At 23.7% G+C, this 21,258-nt stretch overlaps 2 protein-coding genes across 3 annotated transcripts; one reads left to right on the top strand and one right to left on the bottom strand.

The window, feature by feature from the left end:
• Positions 1-1,498: 1,498 nt before the first annotated feature.
• Positions 1,499-18,470, top strand: LOC122855893 (putative epidermal cell surface receptor). 2 transcript variants are annotated; one of them, XM_044157569.1, is made up of 11 exons: positions 1,499-2,202; positions 11,741-12,460; positions 12,647-12,955; positions 13,041-13,233; positions 13,312-13,526; positions 13,592-13,947; positions 14,015-14,282; positions 14,843-16,297; positions 16,450-17,108; positions 17,182-17,733; positions 17,919-18,470. In XM_044157569.1, the coding sequence occupies exons 1-11, from the start codon at positions 2,070-2,072 to the stop codon at positions 18,021-18,023; spliced, it is 4,965 nt and encodes a 1,654-aa protein (XP_044013504.1). In that variant the 5' UTR covers positions 1,499-2,069; the 3' UTR covers positions 18,024-18,470. The 2 variants fall into 2 exon arrangements, with proteins under 2 accessions (XP_044013504.1, XP_044013505.1); XM_044157570.1 differs by having other exon boundaries at positions 17,182-17,758.
• A 382-nt stretch (positions 18,471-18,852) lies between these two features.
• On the bottom strand, positions 18,853-19,957 carry LOC122855894 (glutathione peroxidase 1-like). Its single transcript, XM_044157571.1, has 3 exons — positions 19,649-19,957; positions 19,022-19,580; positions 18,853-18,946 (listed from the first exon to the last, which is right to left on the bottom strand). The coding sequence occupies exons 1-3, from the start codon at positions 19,653-19,655 to the stop codon at positions 18,892-18,894; spliced, it is 621 nt and encodes a 206-aa protein (XP_044013506.1). The 5' UTR covers positions 19,656-19,957; the 3' UTR covers positions 18,853-18,891.
• Positions 19,958-21,258: the final 1,301 nt, after the last annotated feature.

The raw sequence follows: 21,258 nt of genomic DNA, 5'->3' as shown, positions 1-21,258 counted from the left end.
GCACCATTCCTTTTTTAAAATTATCAATTACTTAATTTTTTTTGTTTTTGTTGAAATGATTTTATTTTTATTGTTTTCTAAAAAAAAATGAGCAATTTACAATCTGTCAGGTGTCAACCTGTACCTGTCAAAAAATTTTAAGGATAAGGTCTCAAAACAGGATAAGCAAGGATAAGGTCATCGTCATGCCATCTGTGTTAAAAAAAAAAAAACTGAAGTAAAGAAAATAAAAAAATTTATAAATTTAAAATAACGACTGACTAATAATTCTTGTTGTTAAAATAATAATAAATTTTCATAAATAATAATAATTAAAATAATAACAAGTATAACATTATGAAAGTAGGTCAATGATCGGGTAACCAAAGTGACAGTTTTCATGAATGAATCATACATTATTTAAATGAAATAAAATTTCAAAAAAAATATCCAACATTATGCAATATAAAAAAAAGTATAAATTGGAATTTGAAAAGTTCATTCGAGCGAAGGATCTAGCACTCTTAATCTCCTTTTAAAAATTACAAAGAGTGCTGCAAACTCATCTCGCTCTAAAAGTAACAATACACAATGATCCTAAATAAAAAAAAAAAAAAAAAAAAATGCAACACAAAACAGACAATACACACTTGTTGCCAGGAATATAATCCACTTTCTGCTTTGACCAGGATTCAACTGGCTCCTATATATGAAAATAAATTTAAAAAAATTTTTTTTTCTTTTCTAAAGCTCATCATTGGTGATTCATCACCACCACTACCACTACCTCCATCACCGTCATCATCATCATCATCATCTAGAAATCCTTCATCATATTTTACTTCATCTTCTTGTATATTATTTTCAAATGATTCCCCTGAAGAACGTGCCCTCCAGTGCTTCATCAGGTTGCACATATATGCACACAACAAAACACACAAAGTGAAAGGGGAGAAGTACCTGATTTAAAAATAAATAAAAAATAAATAAAAAAAACACCGCATTAAAAACAGAAAAGGATAGATTTGAAAAAAAAGTTAAATGCCAGAGTGGGATAACAAGTATTAAATCTAAAACTGGTGGTCTCTGTGTGTGTTGCAGTAAAATAAAAAAAATATATGATCATCTTTGTTGCAAAAAAAAAAGGACTAAGCTGTTGTTGTTGTTGTTGTTGTTGTTGTTTTATAATATAAATAGAAAAGAGGGGAACACATTGCAAAGAAGGAGATGATAAAAAAGATGCAAAAAAGAAAAAAACCGAAAGGTAGACTAAAGAATAAAATGGATGGTTTGAAAAATAATAAAAATAAAAAGTTTTCTCCTGGCTTGGTTGCTGAGAGAGGTATTGGACTAAACTCAGGTATATACACCTTAACAATTTATTCAAGACTTTTTTTTTTTATATTATGTCTTTCTTTTTAATGTTGTTTTCTTGCTCAAGCACATGATAGTCTTGCCAGAAGAGATATATCCCTCTCACCATGATCGTCCAGCAAGACGATGACGGTGGTTGTGTGTGGCAAACCACTAGTGAGCAGGAAAAATTAAGTCCCGCTTTTAGTCGTCGACATTCATCGGCATTGCACCTTCTTTCACTGCTCTCGCACAATATTTTTATTTATTTATTTATTAATTATTTTTTTTTTTCGTATTTAAATTGCGAAAAAAAAATTAATTTAAAAAACTTGTTTTTCGTTTAGATAATATCATTTTTATGATATTTTTTTTTTATTTCGAATCAGTGTTTCGATAACACACATTGGTGGATATATAAAAAAAAAAATGTTTCGAAATATTTAAAACGGTGATTGTATTAATTTTGCAATAATTGTGAGATAAATTTAATTGAATCTTGAATTTTATAGTGTGTGTTGAACTTGTTTTTTATAAATCATTTATGAAAAAAATTAAAAAAAAATATTGGCTGAGGATTTAGCTGTAGTCTCTTATTTTTATATGTGAAATTAGTTAGTTTATTAGTTGACTATAATTTTATTGAGAATTGTGACAAGTGGTGTATTTGTTTAAAATATTTTTTTAGAATTGTTAAATTTAGTTTTTTATTTTTTGGTATTAAATAATGCGGTAGGATGCAAAGCCAGGAAATACGAATCACGTACCTTGCCCTGGTGGCATTTAGCCTCCTAGGCGGGGATGTATATGCTTCGGCATTCACCCAGGTAACAAGTCTTCATCGACCAACACCAACAGCCGACAAATCTGGTAAGACATAGCAAATAATAAATATAATAAATATTATAAATTCCTCAAGAAATCATACATTCACTTTATTTTTTTATTTTATACTTGAACAAGTTTTTTATTTATCAATTTATATGATAATTGAAAATACAGTTTTAATTTAATTTATTTTTTTTTTTTATTTATCTATTTTATTGATTTATCTTTTTTTTTTTTTTTTTATTGACGTTTTATTTTTTTTAGAAAAATAGAAAAAGTCAAAGATTTTTAGACTTAAAAATTTTTTTTTTACTCAAAAAAATACGGAGAATTTTCCTGGAATTATATCTGGATTTTTCTCCGTAAATTCTTCATAATTTTTCGAATAAAATTGTATTTTTTTAGAATAAAAAAATCCAGAGAAATTTTTAAATTTTTTTTCATAATTTTGATGGATTTTTCGTGAGTTAAATTATTTTTTTTCTATCAGAGAAATATCTTAATTTTTCTCCAAATTATTCTCCATAATTTACCTGAATTTTTTCCATATAAACCTATTTTTTTCTAAACTAGAGAAATTTTTAACTTTTATAAATTTTTCTCCATAATTTTCTGGATATTTTCCATAATTTATCGATCACTTTTCACATTGATATCATTTACTTTTTACAAAATGATTTTTCAATGATTTCATGGGCATATACAAATAAGTATACCGGTGTGGAAAGTTTATAAAAATAACGACGACAACGTATGATGGTTTAAATTTCACAGGGGAAATCGAATCTCACTTTGTCAACTGTTAACATTTAAAAAAAGTAAATAATGTGTTGTATAATAATATTGATCTTTAACCAACTATTAAACCAACAAACCCATTTCATTATAATCAATTGAATTTCGCATTGATTTTTTTAATTGTATCATAAAATTTATGAAAAAATAAAAAAATAAAATATAGTGGACATTATACCACATTGAATTTCATCTAAACAAGATTTTTAATAGTTTTTTTGTGACTTATAGAAAGCACTTCCTTCTCGATGACACAAAATTACCGGTTTTTTTTTTTAAATGATTATTATTATATTTCACAGCTTCATACAGGTAAAAAAAGAAATGAAAAAAAATTTTTAAAAAACACTGGTCAAAGAAAAAAAGAGGATATTGGTAGAGAAAAATAAAATTGCAAAGAATAAGAAAAGATTTAATCGAAAAACGCGACTTCCGGGACGAGTACATGTATGTTGTTGTTTTTTTATTAAATATTTTTTTTTTACGCAACGATCGATTTCCATTGAATGGGTTAAACCATTTTGCGCAACAATATTATAAACGCAATCGCGTGTTTCACATTTGTAGGTGCGATGTTTTTCAAATTTGATTTTATAAATATTTAACCCACGCTGGTTGATGACGCACATATAAAATCCCATCGTCAGGAATTTATATAATACATAATTTGTTATTATTTTTTTTACTTTTTACAATGTAAAATAAAAAAAAAAGGTCAACTGCCTTTTTATTAAAACACTCGTAATATGTATACGTATACTTTTCCTGTATTTGATCACTGAATAATAATCGTGATTCAGTCATGCGAATATTATTTTTTTTCTTTTTAAATAACTAAAAATTTTAGCACCGTGAAATTTTATAAGGAAAGTATGCTTTATCATCGATAATCAGCGAAACTAATTTTTTTTTTTAATATTAATTTCATTTTATTAGAATTTTAATGTTGAGGAGTTTTTTTTATTTTTTGATTATTTGAAGATAACAAGTGTTTAATTTATTTAAGTATTGTTTAAATTAGAAAAATTTAATTTAAATAGGTTTTATGGAGTAGAGTATTACGTAGGTAATTATTTATTTATCGTGTTATTCATTTGAATTATTTATAAAAGAATATTTCAACTTTTATAATTTCATTTCTATTAATTTAATTATTTTGAGTAAATAAATATTTGAAAAATTTAATTGAATTTGTTTTAAATTTGAAAAATGTTATTTATTCAAACAATGATTAATTATTACACTAAAAAAAAATATTAATTTATAATATTATAAATAATAAATATTGTTAATTATTGATGAAAAAAAATTTGTTGAGTAAAAATTTGGAGTATTTTTTTTCAATAAAATTTGGAGTAATTTTAACAGAATTTATTTTTTAAAATTAAAATATTGTTTAATTGTATTTATAAAAATGATTTTTTGTTATTTTTTTTTTATTAATTTGTTTATTTATAAAATAAGATACATTAAAAAATTAATTTAAATTTAATTTTTTAAATTTTTTCTAGAGTTAAAATTAATTTAATAATTGTATTTTCAATTTTGGTTTTTTTTAAATATTCTTTAAAGTTATAGCATTATTTAAACAATTAATTAAACAATTGTATTATTTATTTAAATTATTTATAAAACCAATAATTATTTTTTTTTTCATTAAACTGTTAATATAGAGAAAAAAAAACATTTAAAAAATAATTTAAATTAATTTTTTTTTAGAGAAAACAATAATAATTAGAATACTATTATTTAAACACTAATTATTATTGATAAATTGATTGAAAAATTGTATAACTTATTTAGATTATTTATAAAACCAATAATTATTATTTATTCATTCTGTTCAATTTGTTTATACAGAAAAAAAAATGTTAGAAAACTGAATTAAATTAATTTTCTTCAGAAAAAACAATAATTCTTACTGATAAATTAATTGAATAATAATTATCAATAAACCAATGAAATAATTAAATTATTTATAAAAATAATATCTATATTTTTTAATTCAATCTATTCTAAAAAATTGGCTATTTTATTTCAAAAAAAAAATAAAACTACCATGTATAGACAATATGATTTTTTTTTGTTTTTTTTTTACTTTTTTATTACTAATGGAATTTCAGACTTGCATGGTTTCTTTTTTGTTAATTTTATATATATTATTATAATGATTATTTGCATCGTCCCTGATGGCCAAGGTCTACTGTGAATAAAAAAAATAAAAAATATATATCTGTCTGATGGATTTGTCTGATGGGTGAGAATGACTCAGAAAAATACGAAAGTATTTTTTATCTTTTTCATTATCACTCAATTTAATATATCCTCATCTTTTTTCATCTCATTTTATTTTTTAAAAACCATCACACTCACAAAATAACCAATTTTCGATGGCCTCTTCAATCTGCAGTTTATTCATGCACGCAGACTTGTTTTTGTGTCTTCCTCTTCTCATCATCATCATCATCATTTTGCATTCCTTTTCCCTTTTTTTTTTTTTTTTCATTTGATTCTCTACTCATCTCGTGATCTCTTTTAAATTTTTATAAAATAACGGAAAAATAAAATAAATAAATATATAATAATGAAAAAAATAAATAAATGATAATAAAAAAGAAAAATATTTTTTAAAAATTATATGAAGAAAGTTTGTTGGTTTAAATATGTGTGTATTTTTTTTTTATTTTTTAAATTATTTTTCGTGTCGTTCAAGAGAGGATACTTATAACAAACAGATAATTTATATTTAACCCGTGGGAATTTCATTTGGGAATTATATTCTTGAGTCTTGACTTACTTTTATTTCTTAGTCATAACACACACATGTGATTTTAGCTCTAACCCTTTCTTTATTTAACTTGTAATTAATTTAATTTTTAAGTAATGAACAATGTTATTCATTCAACAATTGTTCAACAATATACAATTACATTAATTCCGTCAATTAATTAATTAACAACATTGATTAATATATAAACAAAATTAATTTCAGTTTTTTTTTTTCTTCAAATTATTTTCATTATTTTTATTAATTAATTCATATAATAACAATTTATTAATTAATTATTTAAATTCATCAACAGTATTATTCAATACATAAATAAACAAATGAAATTATTTTTTATTATTTTTTTAAACAACTTTTATTATTAATAATTAAAAAAAATAAAAAAAAAATTTTTCGATTTTTTTATAAATTAATTATAAATCATTAAAAATTAATAATTAATAATTAAATAAAAAATTAAAATACTATTATTAAATGTTTATTATTTATAATAAATTTCCATATTTTTATTTTTTTTTACAAATAACATTTTCATTCACAAAAAATATCCAAAATTACATTCGAAAAATTTTTTCCATAATCGAAAAAAATTTCGATAGAAAGATTTCGAAAATAATCTCAAAGAAATAATTCACAGTGATAATTAAAAATAATAACAATCTACTACATACAATTTAATATTATAAAATTATATATTTGTATAAAAAAAAATATAAAAAAAAGGAAAAAAAAAAAAAAAAACATGAAACCTGGTTGACGGAAATGTACAATGCTCGTTAGTGTCTCATGAAATCAGACCTAATGAGAATAATAATTGTATTATTATTATGATTATTATTATTATTATATATTAATAATAAAACAAAGGTGAATATAAAGTGGTAAAAGTTGATTGGCGGTATTTTAAACAATGGAGAAACGTCAGAAATTGTGTATGTGTATGAATTGTTAAATTTATAATTCCACTACCATCATCATCACCACCATCATCAACATCAACATCATCATTCTTCATCAGTTTAGAAATATCGAATTTTTTATTTCTTCCTCATTTTCAAATGGAAATTATTATCGCTATGGTGATTGGCTATACACGCAGTATAATCAAGATATTGAAAGGGCTTTGGAATTTTTTATTTTTTTTCTTCATCTTGAATTCCAGAAGTATTAAAAATCCGTTTATTTTTTTTTTCAATATATCCCTTCTTGTTCTTCTCTTTCTGCTCCATCTCCTCCTCATCCTCCTCCTCCCTTTTTTTCTTTCAAGTTCTCTCTCGTATATATTTTTTTATATTTCTTTTTTTTCGTCTTCCACTTGTTACTTTTTTTTTTTTTTTTTTTTTGGAGTTTTATATATCCACCTACCTCACGAGGATTATACACAAGTTGATACTAACCATGAGCATCTTCACGACTGTTCCTCGAAGCGTATGATTCCCCGATACTGCTTACTGACCAGTAAACTCGTCGAACTATATATACAAGAAGCTAGCTGGCATACCTTTGGTATTATACATGTTCAACAGGGCGAGAAGGAAGTACCATCATCATCTTTGAAAAAAAAAAAAAACATAATAAGAAAAGGAAAATAAAAATCATGATGATGATGATGGAAGTAGCAATCGTGTGTTGTCCCACGAGAAATAATATACAAAAATCACAGCGTGTATACAAAACCCTTCTAGTACAATATAAATACATAAACTTGACTTTATATTATATTGTTGCAAGTACACCCACACAATCCCTTGGAGGCTTTGATATATTTTTATATTTATTTAAAACAAAATTTAAATCAACTTTCATATTTATTTATCATTGCCACATTCAATTTCCATCATCGAACAATGCCATATTGGTCACAAGAAATTAATTTCGATAAAAGAAAATTTTGTTGAAAAAAAAATTGTGTTACTTTCTTCAAGTGAAAATATTTCGTACAACTTTTATATATCAAACGAGAGAGAATATATATAAATTGCAATTTTGCGTTCACTTTGGTGACATGAAATAGTTGGTTTATTTATTTTATATATGTTGTTGTTGTTGTTGTTTAAATTTATGTGGTCAACCAAGTGTTGGCTGCTGATCGATGAAACGTAACGATCCGGTTATGTGAAGCTGGATATTCTGGATTATAATATACACAAACAAACGCACATTAACCATGAGAGTAAGAGCAAGCTGCTAGATAAATACCAGTCTTTATCAAACTAGATAAAAAATTATTATTATTATTATTATTTTAACTGGGTGGAATAAATTAAATTTATGATATAAAATATGTATTGTAATTGGTGTTTGCCTTGTATCCGCAACGAGAAATTAAAAATGTTTCTTATAATAATTTTATTTAATAATAATAAAATGGAATTTACAAGGGTACAATAGACTCATAAAGATTGGTCATTCACAAACGTGAGTAATATAGTCGAAAATAAAAATAAACGAATGATTTTTTTTTCTTTTTTTTTTTTTGCATAATTTCATCATTTGAATGGCTGACGTCATAGTGTGGTGATTTTAACGCAGGTAGAAAAAATACATGTAAGATATCGACTTCCGGCTTGAAACAATTCTTGATTTTGTATAAAAATTCTTAATTTACATTATGGCTAACCGAGCGAATATCCTTGTCATGAAATCTAGCCAAAAATAAATCTAATAGTGAAAATTATTTAAAATTTACTTTTTTAGGGTAATATTGTTTGATTTTTTTATTGTTATTTTTAAAGTTTATACGGAGGTAATTTTTTATTTACCGTGTTACTCATTTGAATTATTTTATAATTTCATTTCTATTAATTTAATTATTTTGAGTAAATAAATATTTGAATAATTAAATTGAATTATTTGTTTTAAATTTGAAAAATGTTATTTATTCAAACAATGATTAATTATTACACAAAAAAAAAATATTAATTTATAATATTATAAATAATAAATATTGTTAATTATTGATGAAAAAAAATTTGTTGAGTAAAAATTTGGAGTATTTTTTATCAATAAAATTTGGAGTAATTTCAACAGAATTTTTTTTTTTAAATTAAAATATTGTTTAATTGTATTTATAAAAATGATTTTTTTTTATTAATTTTTTTATTTATAAAATAAGATACATTAAAAAATTAATTTAAATTAAATTTTTTAAATTTTTTCTAGAGTTAAAATTAATTTAATAATTGTATTTTTAATTTTGGTTTTTTTTTAAATATTCTTTAAAGTTATAGCATTATTTAAACAATTAATTAAACAATTGTACTATTTATTTAAATTATTTATAAAACCAATAATTATTTTTTTTTTTAATAAACTGTTAATATAGAGACAAAAAAATATTTAAAAAATAATTTATAAATTAATTTTTTTTTAGAGAAAACAATAATAATTAGAATATTATTATTTGAACAATAATTATTATTGATAAATTGATTGAAAAATTGTATAACTTATTTAGATTATTTAACCAATAATTATTATTTATTTACTTTTTTTTATTTTTAATTTTCTTTATGGCAAACTGAGCGAATATCCTTGTCATAAAATCTAGCTAAAATAAATCTAATCGTAAAAATAATGTACTTTTTATTTCGATGATTGTAGTGTAAATAATAATGATACCTCGACCTACCTTTTTTTAATTTATTTTTAATTTTTTTATGTCTGAAAAATGCACTGTGTTTAGAGGTTTTGAATTGGAATTTGGAATTTAGTTTAGAACCACAGTTTGTCCTTGCAAAAATAATAAAAATAAATATCAAAATATAAATTCTCGTGGTGTCTACTTTGTTGGCAGGTAGATATATATGAGATACCTGTTTTCATGATAAAAAAAATAAAATAATATGAAAGAGAATTTCGGAGGACAAGGATTATATTCATCCTGATAAATATATCACAGTATATAAAATGCAAAATTTAAAACTTAAAATATAAACCAATAATTCAATATGAAAAGAAAAATATTTCTATATAGAAATTTTAATTACGAAAATTTCGATTTATTAATTCTCCGAATTTTTTCCATAGAAATATTCTTTTTTTTCTACAAAAAAAAATAGCTTTAGAAATATTAATCGAAAAAAATTTCGATTTGTAATTTCTCCAAATTTTTTCGATATAGAAATATGCTTTTTTTCTATCGAAAAAAAAAAAACAAAAACCATAAAATTATTTTTAATGTTATTTTATTAATAAATGGATAAAAAAATATTTTTCAAATTGAAATTAAAATAGTATAAATAATATAAAATAATAAATGTATTTATACTGTAAAAAGAACTAAAAAATAAATTTGATATTAATTTTAAATAATTGTTAATATACCTTGATAAATAAATAAAAAATGAAACAAAATATTTAGTTGGATAAATAAGTAATACATGCATGTTATAGAAAACTATGTAAATTTTATTATTGATGATGATTGTGGTATATGTATGTATACCCAACAAGTTAGTATTATTATATTGCAAAAGATCAACGCACCGCAGGGTTTTTATATATGTCTATAGTACCACCACAAACCTTGAGAATCAGACAAAACAGAAAACAGCAACTGGTATATACCAATGCCTACTGTAATAAGATGAAATAAAATATTTAAAAAAAAAAATATTATATTATAAAAAGAGGAGAAGAAAATGAAAGAAGAAAAAATAAATAAAAAGTAGAAGGATTTGTTGAGAACCAAGTTTGCCAGCAACATAGATTAGAATCTTTTTATTTTTTTTATTTTTCTTATTTATTTATTTATGTATTTATTTTATAATTTTAGTTGGAGGCTATTTTATGCGTGTGTTATTATTTAACGGATATTTACTGCGTTGGTGTCGAAAGGGAATTTAATATTTTTTATCAAAACACTTGTACTTTTTAAATTTAACATAATTTTTTTTTCATTTCAAATATTTATTAATTATAAATTTAAATTTTTTAAATTTCTAATTATATATTATTTATATGAATTTATTATTTTTTATTTTAAACTATTCAAACAGTTACAGAAAAATTGTTATATAATTTCTTAAAAAATTTAATGAAATATTTATTTAAAATTTATTATAAAAAAAATCAATAAAATAATATTTTTATTTATTTATTCATTCATTTATTTGATCAATTAGACAATAAATAAATTGATTAAATAATTAATTAATAAATAAACAAGTAGAAATTTAAATTTAAAAAAAAAATGTCAAATCGAAATTATTTTTCGATTCGAAATAAAAGTCATGGAAATTAAATTGTTGAAAAAAAAAATGAAAAAAACAAGTTGGCATTTTAGCAAACAGCTCAATTAAAAATTACATATTAATAATTTTAATTTTCAATAAAAACTAATATATAAAAGGTCATTGAAAAATGATTATCTAAAAAATTGCCATAAAATTTAAACAAAAATTATAGTGATAAAAAAAGGTAAACAAACCACAAAAAAATAAAAAATTTACAATATATTTTTTTTTATATTTATCAAAGAGGAAGGATTTCCTGTTTTATGCCTGCACAATTTTCCAATTAACATTACCGCAAGTGTAAAACCATGACGTACTGCACAGTGTCTTCTGCCAGCGTGAAATCCAACAATTTGATATAAAAAAAACCCAAACAAATTCATACAACAACAAAAAAAAAAAAACTATATACATAATAATAAAAATCAATAAACATTTTAAATAAAATGACAAATAAAAATATTTAATTCAAATAGCGTGTCTTCTTACGCATGACCAAATGATTCAAAAAATTGTACCGTTAAATTTCGTTTGCGTGGCGTTAAATTGAAAAGAAACATTTTTTAAAATAAAAAATAAAAAAGTGTCTACATATATCTTTGGTATTTCCCACTTGTATATATTTATTTTTGAGGACATTCCATAAGGTCACCTCAATTTTTAGATGATAAACTTATCACAATATCCTGTTGATAAAACACATAAAAAAATAATAATAAAACTTTGATTACTAAATAAAACGGTATATTTTTTTTTCCAGATGGAATAGTTCCTCAAGTGCTGTCAATTGAAACGATCACTCCCAAGGTCATTAATAATGATGATGTTAAAAATTCAACACTGATGATTGATCAACAAAAACCATCAAAAGATACAGATATTAAAAAAAAATTAACAATAAATAATGATAAATATAAAAATATAACAAAATATCAATTAACAAAAAAAGATAAAGATGATAAAGAATTAATAGCTGATAAAGATAATTATGAAACAACAACATTAACAATTCCAATAACAACAATGCCATCAATGATGCCAACAGATGACACAGTTAAAACAACAATAATACCAGAAACAACAATTAAAACAATGACAACAATTGTTGATTTAATATCATCAACAATACCATCTGTTGATGAAGCTTCAACTGAATTACCAATTGATACAATGATGAATGATTCATCAACATTTATAATTCCAACATTGAGTGTTCATCAAAATAATAGTCAAACAACAAATGAAGATGTTTATTCACCGTTATTACTTGATGGTGAACCAATTGTTGACCTAACAACAACAACAACAACATCAACAACTGAATTACCACCAACAAGTCAAGTAGCAATGGAAGATGAAACTATGTCACGTGCACGTGCACTAAATATCTCAGCATCTGAACCAACCAATTCATTACAAGCAAATATAACGGATCTCAGTGATGTCAGTATGGATAATGATGAAAACAAGGAACCTGAAGGTCAGTAGAAAAAATCATTTTAAAATAAAAAAATTTTATATAATAAAAAGAGCACAACTTTCTAATGCTAAAATACATTATTGTATAATTTTTTGCATTGATGTTTCTCTTTCACTTATATTGTATATAGATTTATTTTTTATTTTTTATCATAATTTTTATTACATGAATTTAATGAATAAATAGGAGTTGAGTATGTCGTCAAGCATAACGAAACAACAACAACAACAACAACAACAACAGTGTTACCAATAACATTATTACCACCAATTATATGTCACGATGGAAATAAAACTTACAATCCTGGTGAAAGAATAATACATGGTTGTGATGAAAAATGTATTTGCGGTGATGATGGAATTATTACAAGATGTGAACCAATATGTATGTCACCATATGTACGAGCTGGAAGAGGTGAAAATACTGATCCATTTTGTCATGAAGCTATTGTTGGAACTGATGGATGTTGTGCTGTTCTTGAATGCTCTGATTCTGGTAAATTTAATTTACTTTTTAGTACTTTTTCTTGTTCAATATAATACAGGTATTATTAATGTTTTATAAATTTATTATTAAATAGCTACTGAGGCAGAAGAAACTTGTGTATTTGAAAATAAAACAATAAATAGAGGACAACGTGTTGAGGATGGTTGTTCACGTGTTTGTATTTGTGAAACTGGTGGTACATTAAAATGCCAACCAAGATGTCCACCAAATGAAACAGCAACTGGAATGAAACAACATGATCGATGTGTTGCTCTTCCTGATCCACGGTAATTTTTATTTTTTAAATTAATATATACAACAAATTTAGACAGTTTAAACAAATTAAATATTTTTCTTTTAAAAAGGGATTCATGCTGTACAATAACACTGTGTGATGTTAGCCTTGGTGAGCATGAAATAAAATCAGAAAATATATCTGATTTAACTGTTAATTTAACAGACGTAAAAGTTATAAATTCAACAGCAATAAAATTAAAATTATCATCTGAATTATCAAGTGATGCTGTTATTGAAGTATCAGAAGATAATCGCATTTGGATGCAACGAAAAATTGACAATAGTAAGTTGTAAAATGTAAAATTAAATAAATAAAATAGAAAATTAATTAATTTATTGATTTAACAGATGGTATTTTATCAAATCTTGAGCCAGCACATAGTTATCATGTGCGAATAACAGAAGGAGGTCGAACGGGACCATCACTTCGTGTGATCTTACCAGCGGAAGTGATAAAAACAAATATAACGGATTATAAATTTGATAAAAACACTTGTAATCATCGTGGTAAATTATACAAAATTGGTGATGAATGGTATGATGAGTGTATATCATTTTGTGTATGTAATAATAGTGCTAAAATTGAATGTGCAACAATCCAATGTCCAACTGAATTTGGTCTTGACGTATTAGATCCAACTTGTCTTGATTGGGAACCAGTACCATCTGATTTTACAGCTAAAGCACCAGATTGTTGTCCAAAGGTAATAAAAAAATTAATCAATTTATCAATACATATATAAAATTAATATATTATTAAAATTTAATTAGGAAATGAGATGTAGAAATAATGGATCATGTGAATATGAAGGTTCAACATATGAAAATTGGTCAACAATACCAAAAAATAAAACTGGATGTGAAACAACATGTTCATGTGAATTTGGTAAAATTAATTGTACACCAACTTGTCCAACAGTAACAGCATTACCACCATCAACACTTAATTGTCCAGCATATCAAGCAGTACTTGTTTCACTTCCACATCATGAATGTTGCAAGGAATGGATGTGTGATCGTACTATTCATAAAACAAATGGTAAATTTTTTTTTCTTTTTTTACTATCATCTTCATCCTCATTCTCATCCTCATTAATTTTTTATTTAATAATACCTAACACTTATTTTTCTGGTATATTTAATTACTAATAAATACCAGTTATTCATGGTGACAGTTAATTTTATTTATACTTATCATTTGGTATTGGGATGTTGTTTCAAGTAAAAAAAAAAAAAAACCCTTTCATCAAAGCGTTTCTTATTTTTTTGTAATTCTCTTATTCGTTTATCGTTTTTAAAATTTCGTGACGTGAATAATTATCAATATAATAACATAAATAATAATAATAGTAGTGTATAATTATAATAACAGTAACAAGGTGTTGTTGAAGAAATAAAATTGAGTCTGTATGCATGTTTTAAATATATATTTTTTGATGCTTGCGTGTGTATAGCCAACGGATGCGTTTAATGTAAATATTATGCATGGACTATCAGACATATAAACAGCTAAAATAAAAAAAATAAAAAATACTTAGTTTAATAGAAAAAAGACAGACAATTATTCCTGTGACAATGGACTTTACTTTGCGTTTTCAGGAATGAACAAAACAAGCGCGAATCCCGGTCAATATTTAAATGACATGAATATTCATCCAAGTATTGATACAGCAAATGATACAACTAACAACAACATGCCAATTGATCATCAGATGAATAAAAATAAAAAAGAATTATCATCATCAACAACATCAAATGACAATGTCATGTCAAATTTACATCCAGTTATATCTGAAATAACAAATAATCCAATGGAACATTTGAATAATTATAATGGTCCATATAATCCAGATTACAAACCAACTGAATCAAGTGTTGAGGAATTATTCCATTTACCTGAACGTAATCCAGAAAAAATGGCACCACCATTAAAAGATAAATCAAAATCAAAAACTGATATGAAAAAACCAATTGAACCATTTAAACAACATAAAGAAATTATTGAACAACAATTAACACCTCATGATCACTATAATCATCATCATCATCATCAACAACAACTTGATAACAACCATAATATTGATGATGAAGATGATGAGGATGAAAATGAAAGTGATGATAAAGAATTACCAATAAATTCTCAATCTTTTCCTGGTCCAATTGCACCAAATAAATTTCCAATTAATCAAAATTATCCAAATGGTAAAGAAACAGATGGATCACATGTTCCATCAAGTAAATATCCAAATAAACATTCAACACCATCTAAAAAAGTGAATAATAATGAACAACAATATGTACCATTTAATAATCAACATGATAATTCAGGTTTTTCACAATTTTCACCAAATAATGGTGATAATATACCACCAACAAGATTTGATCCAAATACTTTTGAAAATACAGATATTGGCACATCATATTCAAAGAAAAAAACACCACCAATTGATATATATAATAATGATGAAAATATAAAAATAAAACCAAGTTTACCTGGTAAAATAAAACAAAATCAACGTAAACCAGAACAAGAAATATTACCAGGTGATTTACTTAATATATTTCATAATCAACATCCAGGATTAACACAATTAGATCTTCCACCAGCTCAAGGACATCCTGGTCTATATGAATTTCATCAACAAATATCAAATCAAAAAGACGTACCAATTAATGGAATATCAAATGGTTTTTTCAATCCACCACCACCACCACCGCCATCATCATCATCAGCATCATCAGCGTCTTCATCAAAAAAACCAAGACCACAAATAATTGCACAAGAAAATGAAGATGGTCAAACGACATATCATATACATGCACCAGATATACAAAATTCCCAATCACATTTAGAAGAATTATTAGCACATATTAGTGCTGTTGAACAAAATTCAAAACAAGGCCCTTATCAACAACAATATCCAAATAGACAACAACAACAACAAATTAATAATAATTATCCAAACGGACCACCTCCACCACCACCTAGGATAGAAAATAACGGAGATACATATTTGAACCATCCGTTTGCAATACCAACACCCAATCAGTCAGGTTCGTTCCTGAATTACCAAAAAAATAAAAACAATAATTATAATATCACATATCATTTTATCATATTTTTATAAATTATTATTATTAATTTTAATTAGTTTTTTGTTTATTTTTTAAATTATTGTTATAATTGTTTGATTTTTTTTTTATAGGAAATCGTGATAATTTTCCACCTGGTTTTCCAAATCAAGTTATTGGACAATCACCATCTGATGAAGTTGTTATTAAAGAACTTGAAGCACTTGTACCAAGAAATGTACGTGTTGTATTTACAGTACCAGCAGTATTAATTGGTCTTCAAGCACGTTTTGAATTACGTTATACAAGTAATCAAACAAATACTGATCCATCAACATGGAGCTCACAATTATATTTACCACCAGATGAATTAATATCAACACAAAAAATGGAAGTTGAACTTGATAATCTTGAAATAGCAACAATATACAAAGTTAAAGTTATTGTTAATGTTCGTGATCTTACAAATCATCCAAGTAGTCAAATTTATACTGTTAAAACATATGAACCACCAGAAATATTAATTGATGCTGAATTACAAGTTGAACAAACAAATTCAAGTTTAATACAAATGATATGGCGTAAATTTTCTGATAATGAAACAAGATTTATTGATGGTGTACAATTGAGATATAGATTATTAAATGCAAGTACATTTGTTAGAACACCACTTATTCATCGTGCAATAACATCATATGTCATTGAAAATTTAGCACCAAGTACAACATATGAAATTGGTATATCAATTATTCCATTTCCAGGACAAAAAACTGAATTAAAAACACCAAAAACAGTAAGTTAACATTATTAATTAAAAACTCTAACATAAATATAATACAAATTTATAATTAAAATTATTTTTCTAGATACTTGTTACAACGACAATTGAAACAAATCCATGGGCTTTTGAAATTGATTTTGATATTAAAACAGTTAAAAGTCAAGAAGTTGAAATATCATGGAGTGGTATACCATATCCAGAAGATCGTTATGTTAATATTTATCGTGCAATATGTAAAAGTGATAGAGGTACTGAAGATACAAGTACATTTAAAATAGCTAAAAGAGATTCACCAGCTAAAACAATAATATCTGGTCTTAAACCAGCAACAAGATATAGTTTATGGTTAATGGTTTATTTAAAAAATGGTAAAACATTACAAAGTAATGTTAAAGATTTTGTTACAAAACCAGGTACAATATTATCTGCTGGTATTGGTGCACAAGGTAAATTAGCATCAGTACAAATTCATGATGGTGATTATTATGGACCACTTGTTATTGTTGCTATTGTTGCATCATTATCAATACTATCAACATTGATATTATTAATGATGCTTATGAAAAGACGATCAAGTAGTAAAGCTGATATATCACCAAGAAAAACAACATCGGCATATGACAATCCATCCTACAAGGTAGAAATACAACAAGAAACTATGGGTAATTAATTCTTCCTTCAAACTTTGATCTGTCTCTCCTCTTCTTGTTGTTAAAACTAATTTCATTTCATTATTTTCAACATCTTTCTACTTGTCTTGTACTTGTCAATTTGTTTATTCAATTATTTATAATGTATTTTTTTTTTTTTTTTTTATTCAAGACTTGTGAAGATGCAGTGACAATAACAAATGGACACAACAAAGTGACTGAACATGAATTGTCAACAATTAATTCAAACAACGCCGATGCCAAGGAAAGTGCATGATAAATTGCATTGATATTAATTTATTTAACAAATTATATAAGTCAATTATTATTTTTTAAAATAATAATCAATAAAATTATATGACTATTATTAATAATCCGTCCATGATATGCAAATCATGTCAACAATTGAGGAAGTTGAGGAAAATCAAATTATTCTTGATTAATACTGCCATTTATTAAAAAAAAAAAAAAAACAAATTTAATAATCATTTATTACATTGTGACATTCGAATTTTATTACTGGATATTAACGACTCGTCATATTTTTCATGCATTATATTATTTTTATCAAATTATTTTTTATTTTTTAAATTTAATGAATAAATGTTTGCCTGTATATACGATTCATGTGCAATAAATATTTTTTTTTTATTTTTTTTTATATTAGGCACATTTTATTGAGTGACTGAAAAATTACGAAAAAAAATTTCTATAAAAAAATTTCTATAGAAATAATGGCAGCTTGTTTTTTTTTTTTTCTTTCGAAAAAAAAAAATATAATTTTTATTTTCAAGTCGAGTTACTATTATTCTAAGTGTTCTCAATTTAAATATTAAAAATTAAAAAATAAAAAATACATTTATATATTTTACATATTTTAAGTTTTATATAATTTTTTTTTTTTTTTTTCATTGTCTTCCTTAGTGGGTAGATGAAATTAAAATTGTACAGAATGTATGTATTAACAAGTAAAATAAAAATAAATTTAATAATAAAATAAAAAAAAATAAAAAAATCAAGTAGATTTATTTAAAATGTTTTTTATTTGATCTCTGATTACATGATACAAATAAAAAAATTATTATTTAAATAGAGAGACTGTATTTGCTTTGAAAAAAAAAAAAAAAATGTATTTGTTATTTTAGTTAGTCCATTTTCCCTTGAAGAGCAAGTTGAATAGTAGTTTCCATACTTTTTGGTCTAGAAAAAAAAACAAAAAAATTATCAACAATAGTTGTAATAAATAATTAAAAAAATAAATAATAAAATAATTACTCAAAAAATGGTCCAACACGTTCAAAAGCTTGTCCTTTTTTGTTGATAATAAATTTAGTAAAATTCCATTTGATAAGATCAAAAAGAGTACCACCTTGTTTGCTCTTGAGCCATTTATAAAGTGGATGTGCATTATCACCATTAACATCAATTTTTTCAAACATATCAAATCTAACCTTATAACCTTTAACAAAGTCCATAATTTGTTGTGGTGTACCAGGTTCTTGTCCATTAAATTGATTACATGGAAATGCTAATATTCTTAAACCATCTTTTTCATATTTATCAAATAATTCAACTAGTTGTTTATAATTTGTATCAGTCAAGCCACATTCACTAGCAACATTAACAACAATTAATACATTATCACGATATTTATCAAGTGACACATCATTTCCCATTATATCTTTTGCATGAAATTGATAAATATCTGTTGCTTTTTCCCAATCAGTGTCTTGATTAAATGGACTATCTTGTGACATGCAATGGCTGTCTTTACCATTTTCACATGGTCCAGCTGATGCAACCACCACAATTGACAATAAAACAATTGTTAATTCTAGAAAAATATAAAATTTACATTAATTACATTGTTTATATTAATATTATTTATTAATTAATACTTACTCTGCATTTTAAATGTTAAAACTTAAATAAATATACAAGACTTGTCAAAGTTTTATACACGAATGAAGTCTTGGAATACGATGCAGCGTCTTATATCGTCTCAAAAAATCATCTTTTTAAAATAGATGAAATGACCAGTTTGATAATGATCAACAAACTCAAACAGTAAAAATAAAAAATTAATATAACCGGTTAGTTTTATTCCGATGTTGTGTCGTTGTTTTAAAAATATATAAAATCAACCAAGACCTTGATGAAGGGTATTACAAGTTGAGTTCATCTTGACTGTGTGTTTAGCTGTATACTTGTATGTATATAATAATTGCATATACATATATACGTTAATCATGACTCGCAGAATTTATTTAAGTATTTTTTTTTTGTTCATTTTATTTTTGCTTTTGAGGCGTAGCTGTGAAAGAGTGATAAAAAGAGACAAGGGTATTAATAATAATAATATATGACTTAGATAATATTGTCGGGCAGATGATTTTGTAGAAAAAAAAAAAAAAAAAATGTAATTCTTGTTCATTATCTTCATTGACTTGTGATTTTTTTATTTTGAGATTACTTGGTTCAGCATGATGATGACATGATGTTGGATTGGTCAATAATTATTTAGTTGATATTATTATTTGTATGATTTGTTCTAGGAAAATTTTTAACGGTATATTGTATCAAGCAATACAAATAGACAAGAAAGTACAACATGACCATTATCTATTTCCTTTTTTTTTTTGATTGAAGATTTCGCATGTTGCTTGTCGTCGTGTACTCCTGATATATTTTCATGATATTTCGTGTTGAAAAAATGATTGACATTTGACAGCACTGAACAGTATACTTTGACAAATTAAATTTACTTATTAAATAAATTATAATTTTAATCAATTTTTTAAAATATTTTTTTACAGTTTTTTAATATTTATTTATTGTTGATTTTGAAATTGACATTGAATTTATTTATTTATTATTAAATTATTATTATAAAAATTATAATTTATGCAATTTTTTTTATGGATTATTTTTGTGTGATGGGAAATTTATTTCGTAAAGAAATTTTTATTCAAATTTTTGGAAAATAATTGACAGATATTTAATTAAATTATAAATTTGATTTTGTTGACGTTTTAATTAATTTATTTAGATTAATTTTACCAATAATTATAATTTCCATAAAATATATCAAAAAAAACTATTGAAAATTTCATTTAATTTTTCTGAATTAAAATTAATTTATAATTTTTATAAATAAAATTTTTTATTTAATAAAAATATTAAAAAATAAAAATTTAAATTTTTTCCCATAAAAATACAAAAAAAAATTCTAGAAAATATTTTCCCGTAAATATAATTGTATTTTTAAATTAACAATGTACTTCATCTGTTTAATTGAAATTGAAAAAAAAAATTTATTGTTTTTATTGAATAACCATATAATAATAATAATAATAATAATAATATATTATTTTATTAATTTTTAATTGTTCTATTATAATTTACCATCAAAAAATATTTTTATCATTTAATTTACAATGAAATATGATTTATTAGTTTTTTTTTTCATACCATATTAAATTGGATTGAAATAAAAAATAATTTTTAAAATT

The sequence above is a fragment of the Aphidius gifuensis genome, linkage group LG4 (assembly GCF_014905175.1).
Source record: "Aphidius gifuensis isolate YNYX2018 linkage group LG4, ASM1490517v1, whole genome shotgun sequence".
NCBI classification, from domain to species: Eukaryota; Metazoa; Arthropoda; class Insecta; order Hymenoptera; family Braconidae; genus Aphidius; species Aphidius gifuensis.
The sequence above is the reverse complement of the archived record's forward strand: the minus strand, read 5'-3'. Positions and strand labels throughout refer to the sequence as shown.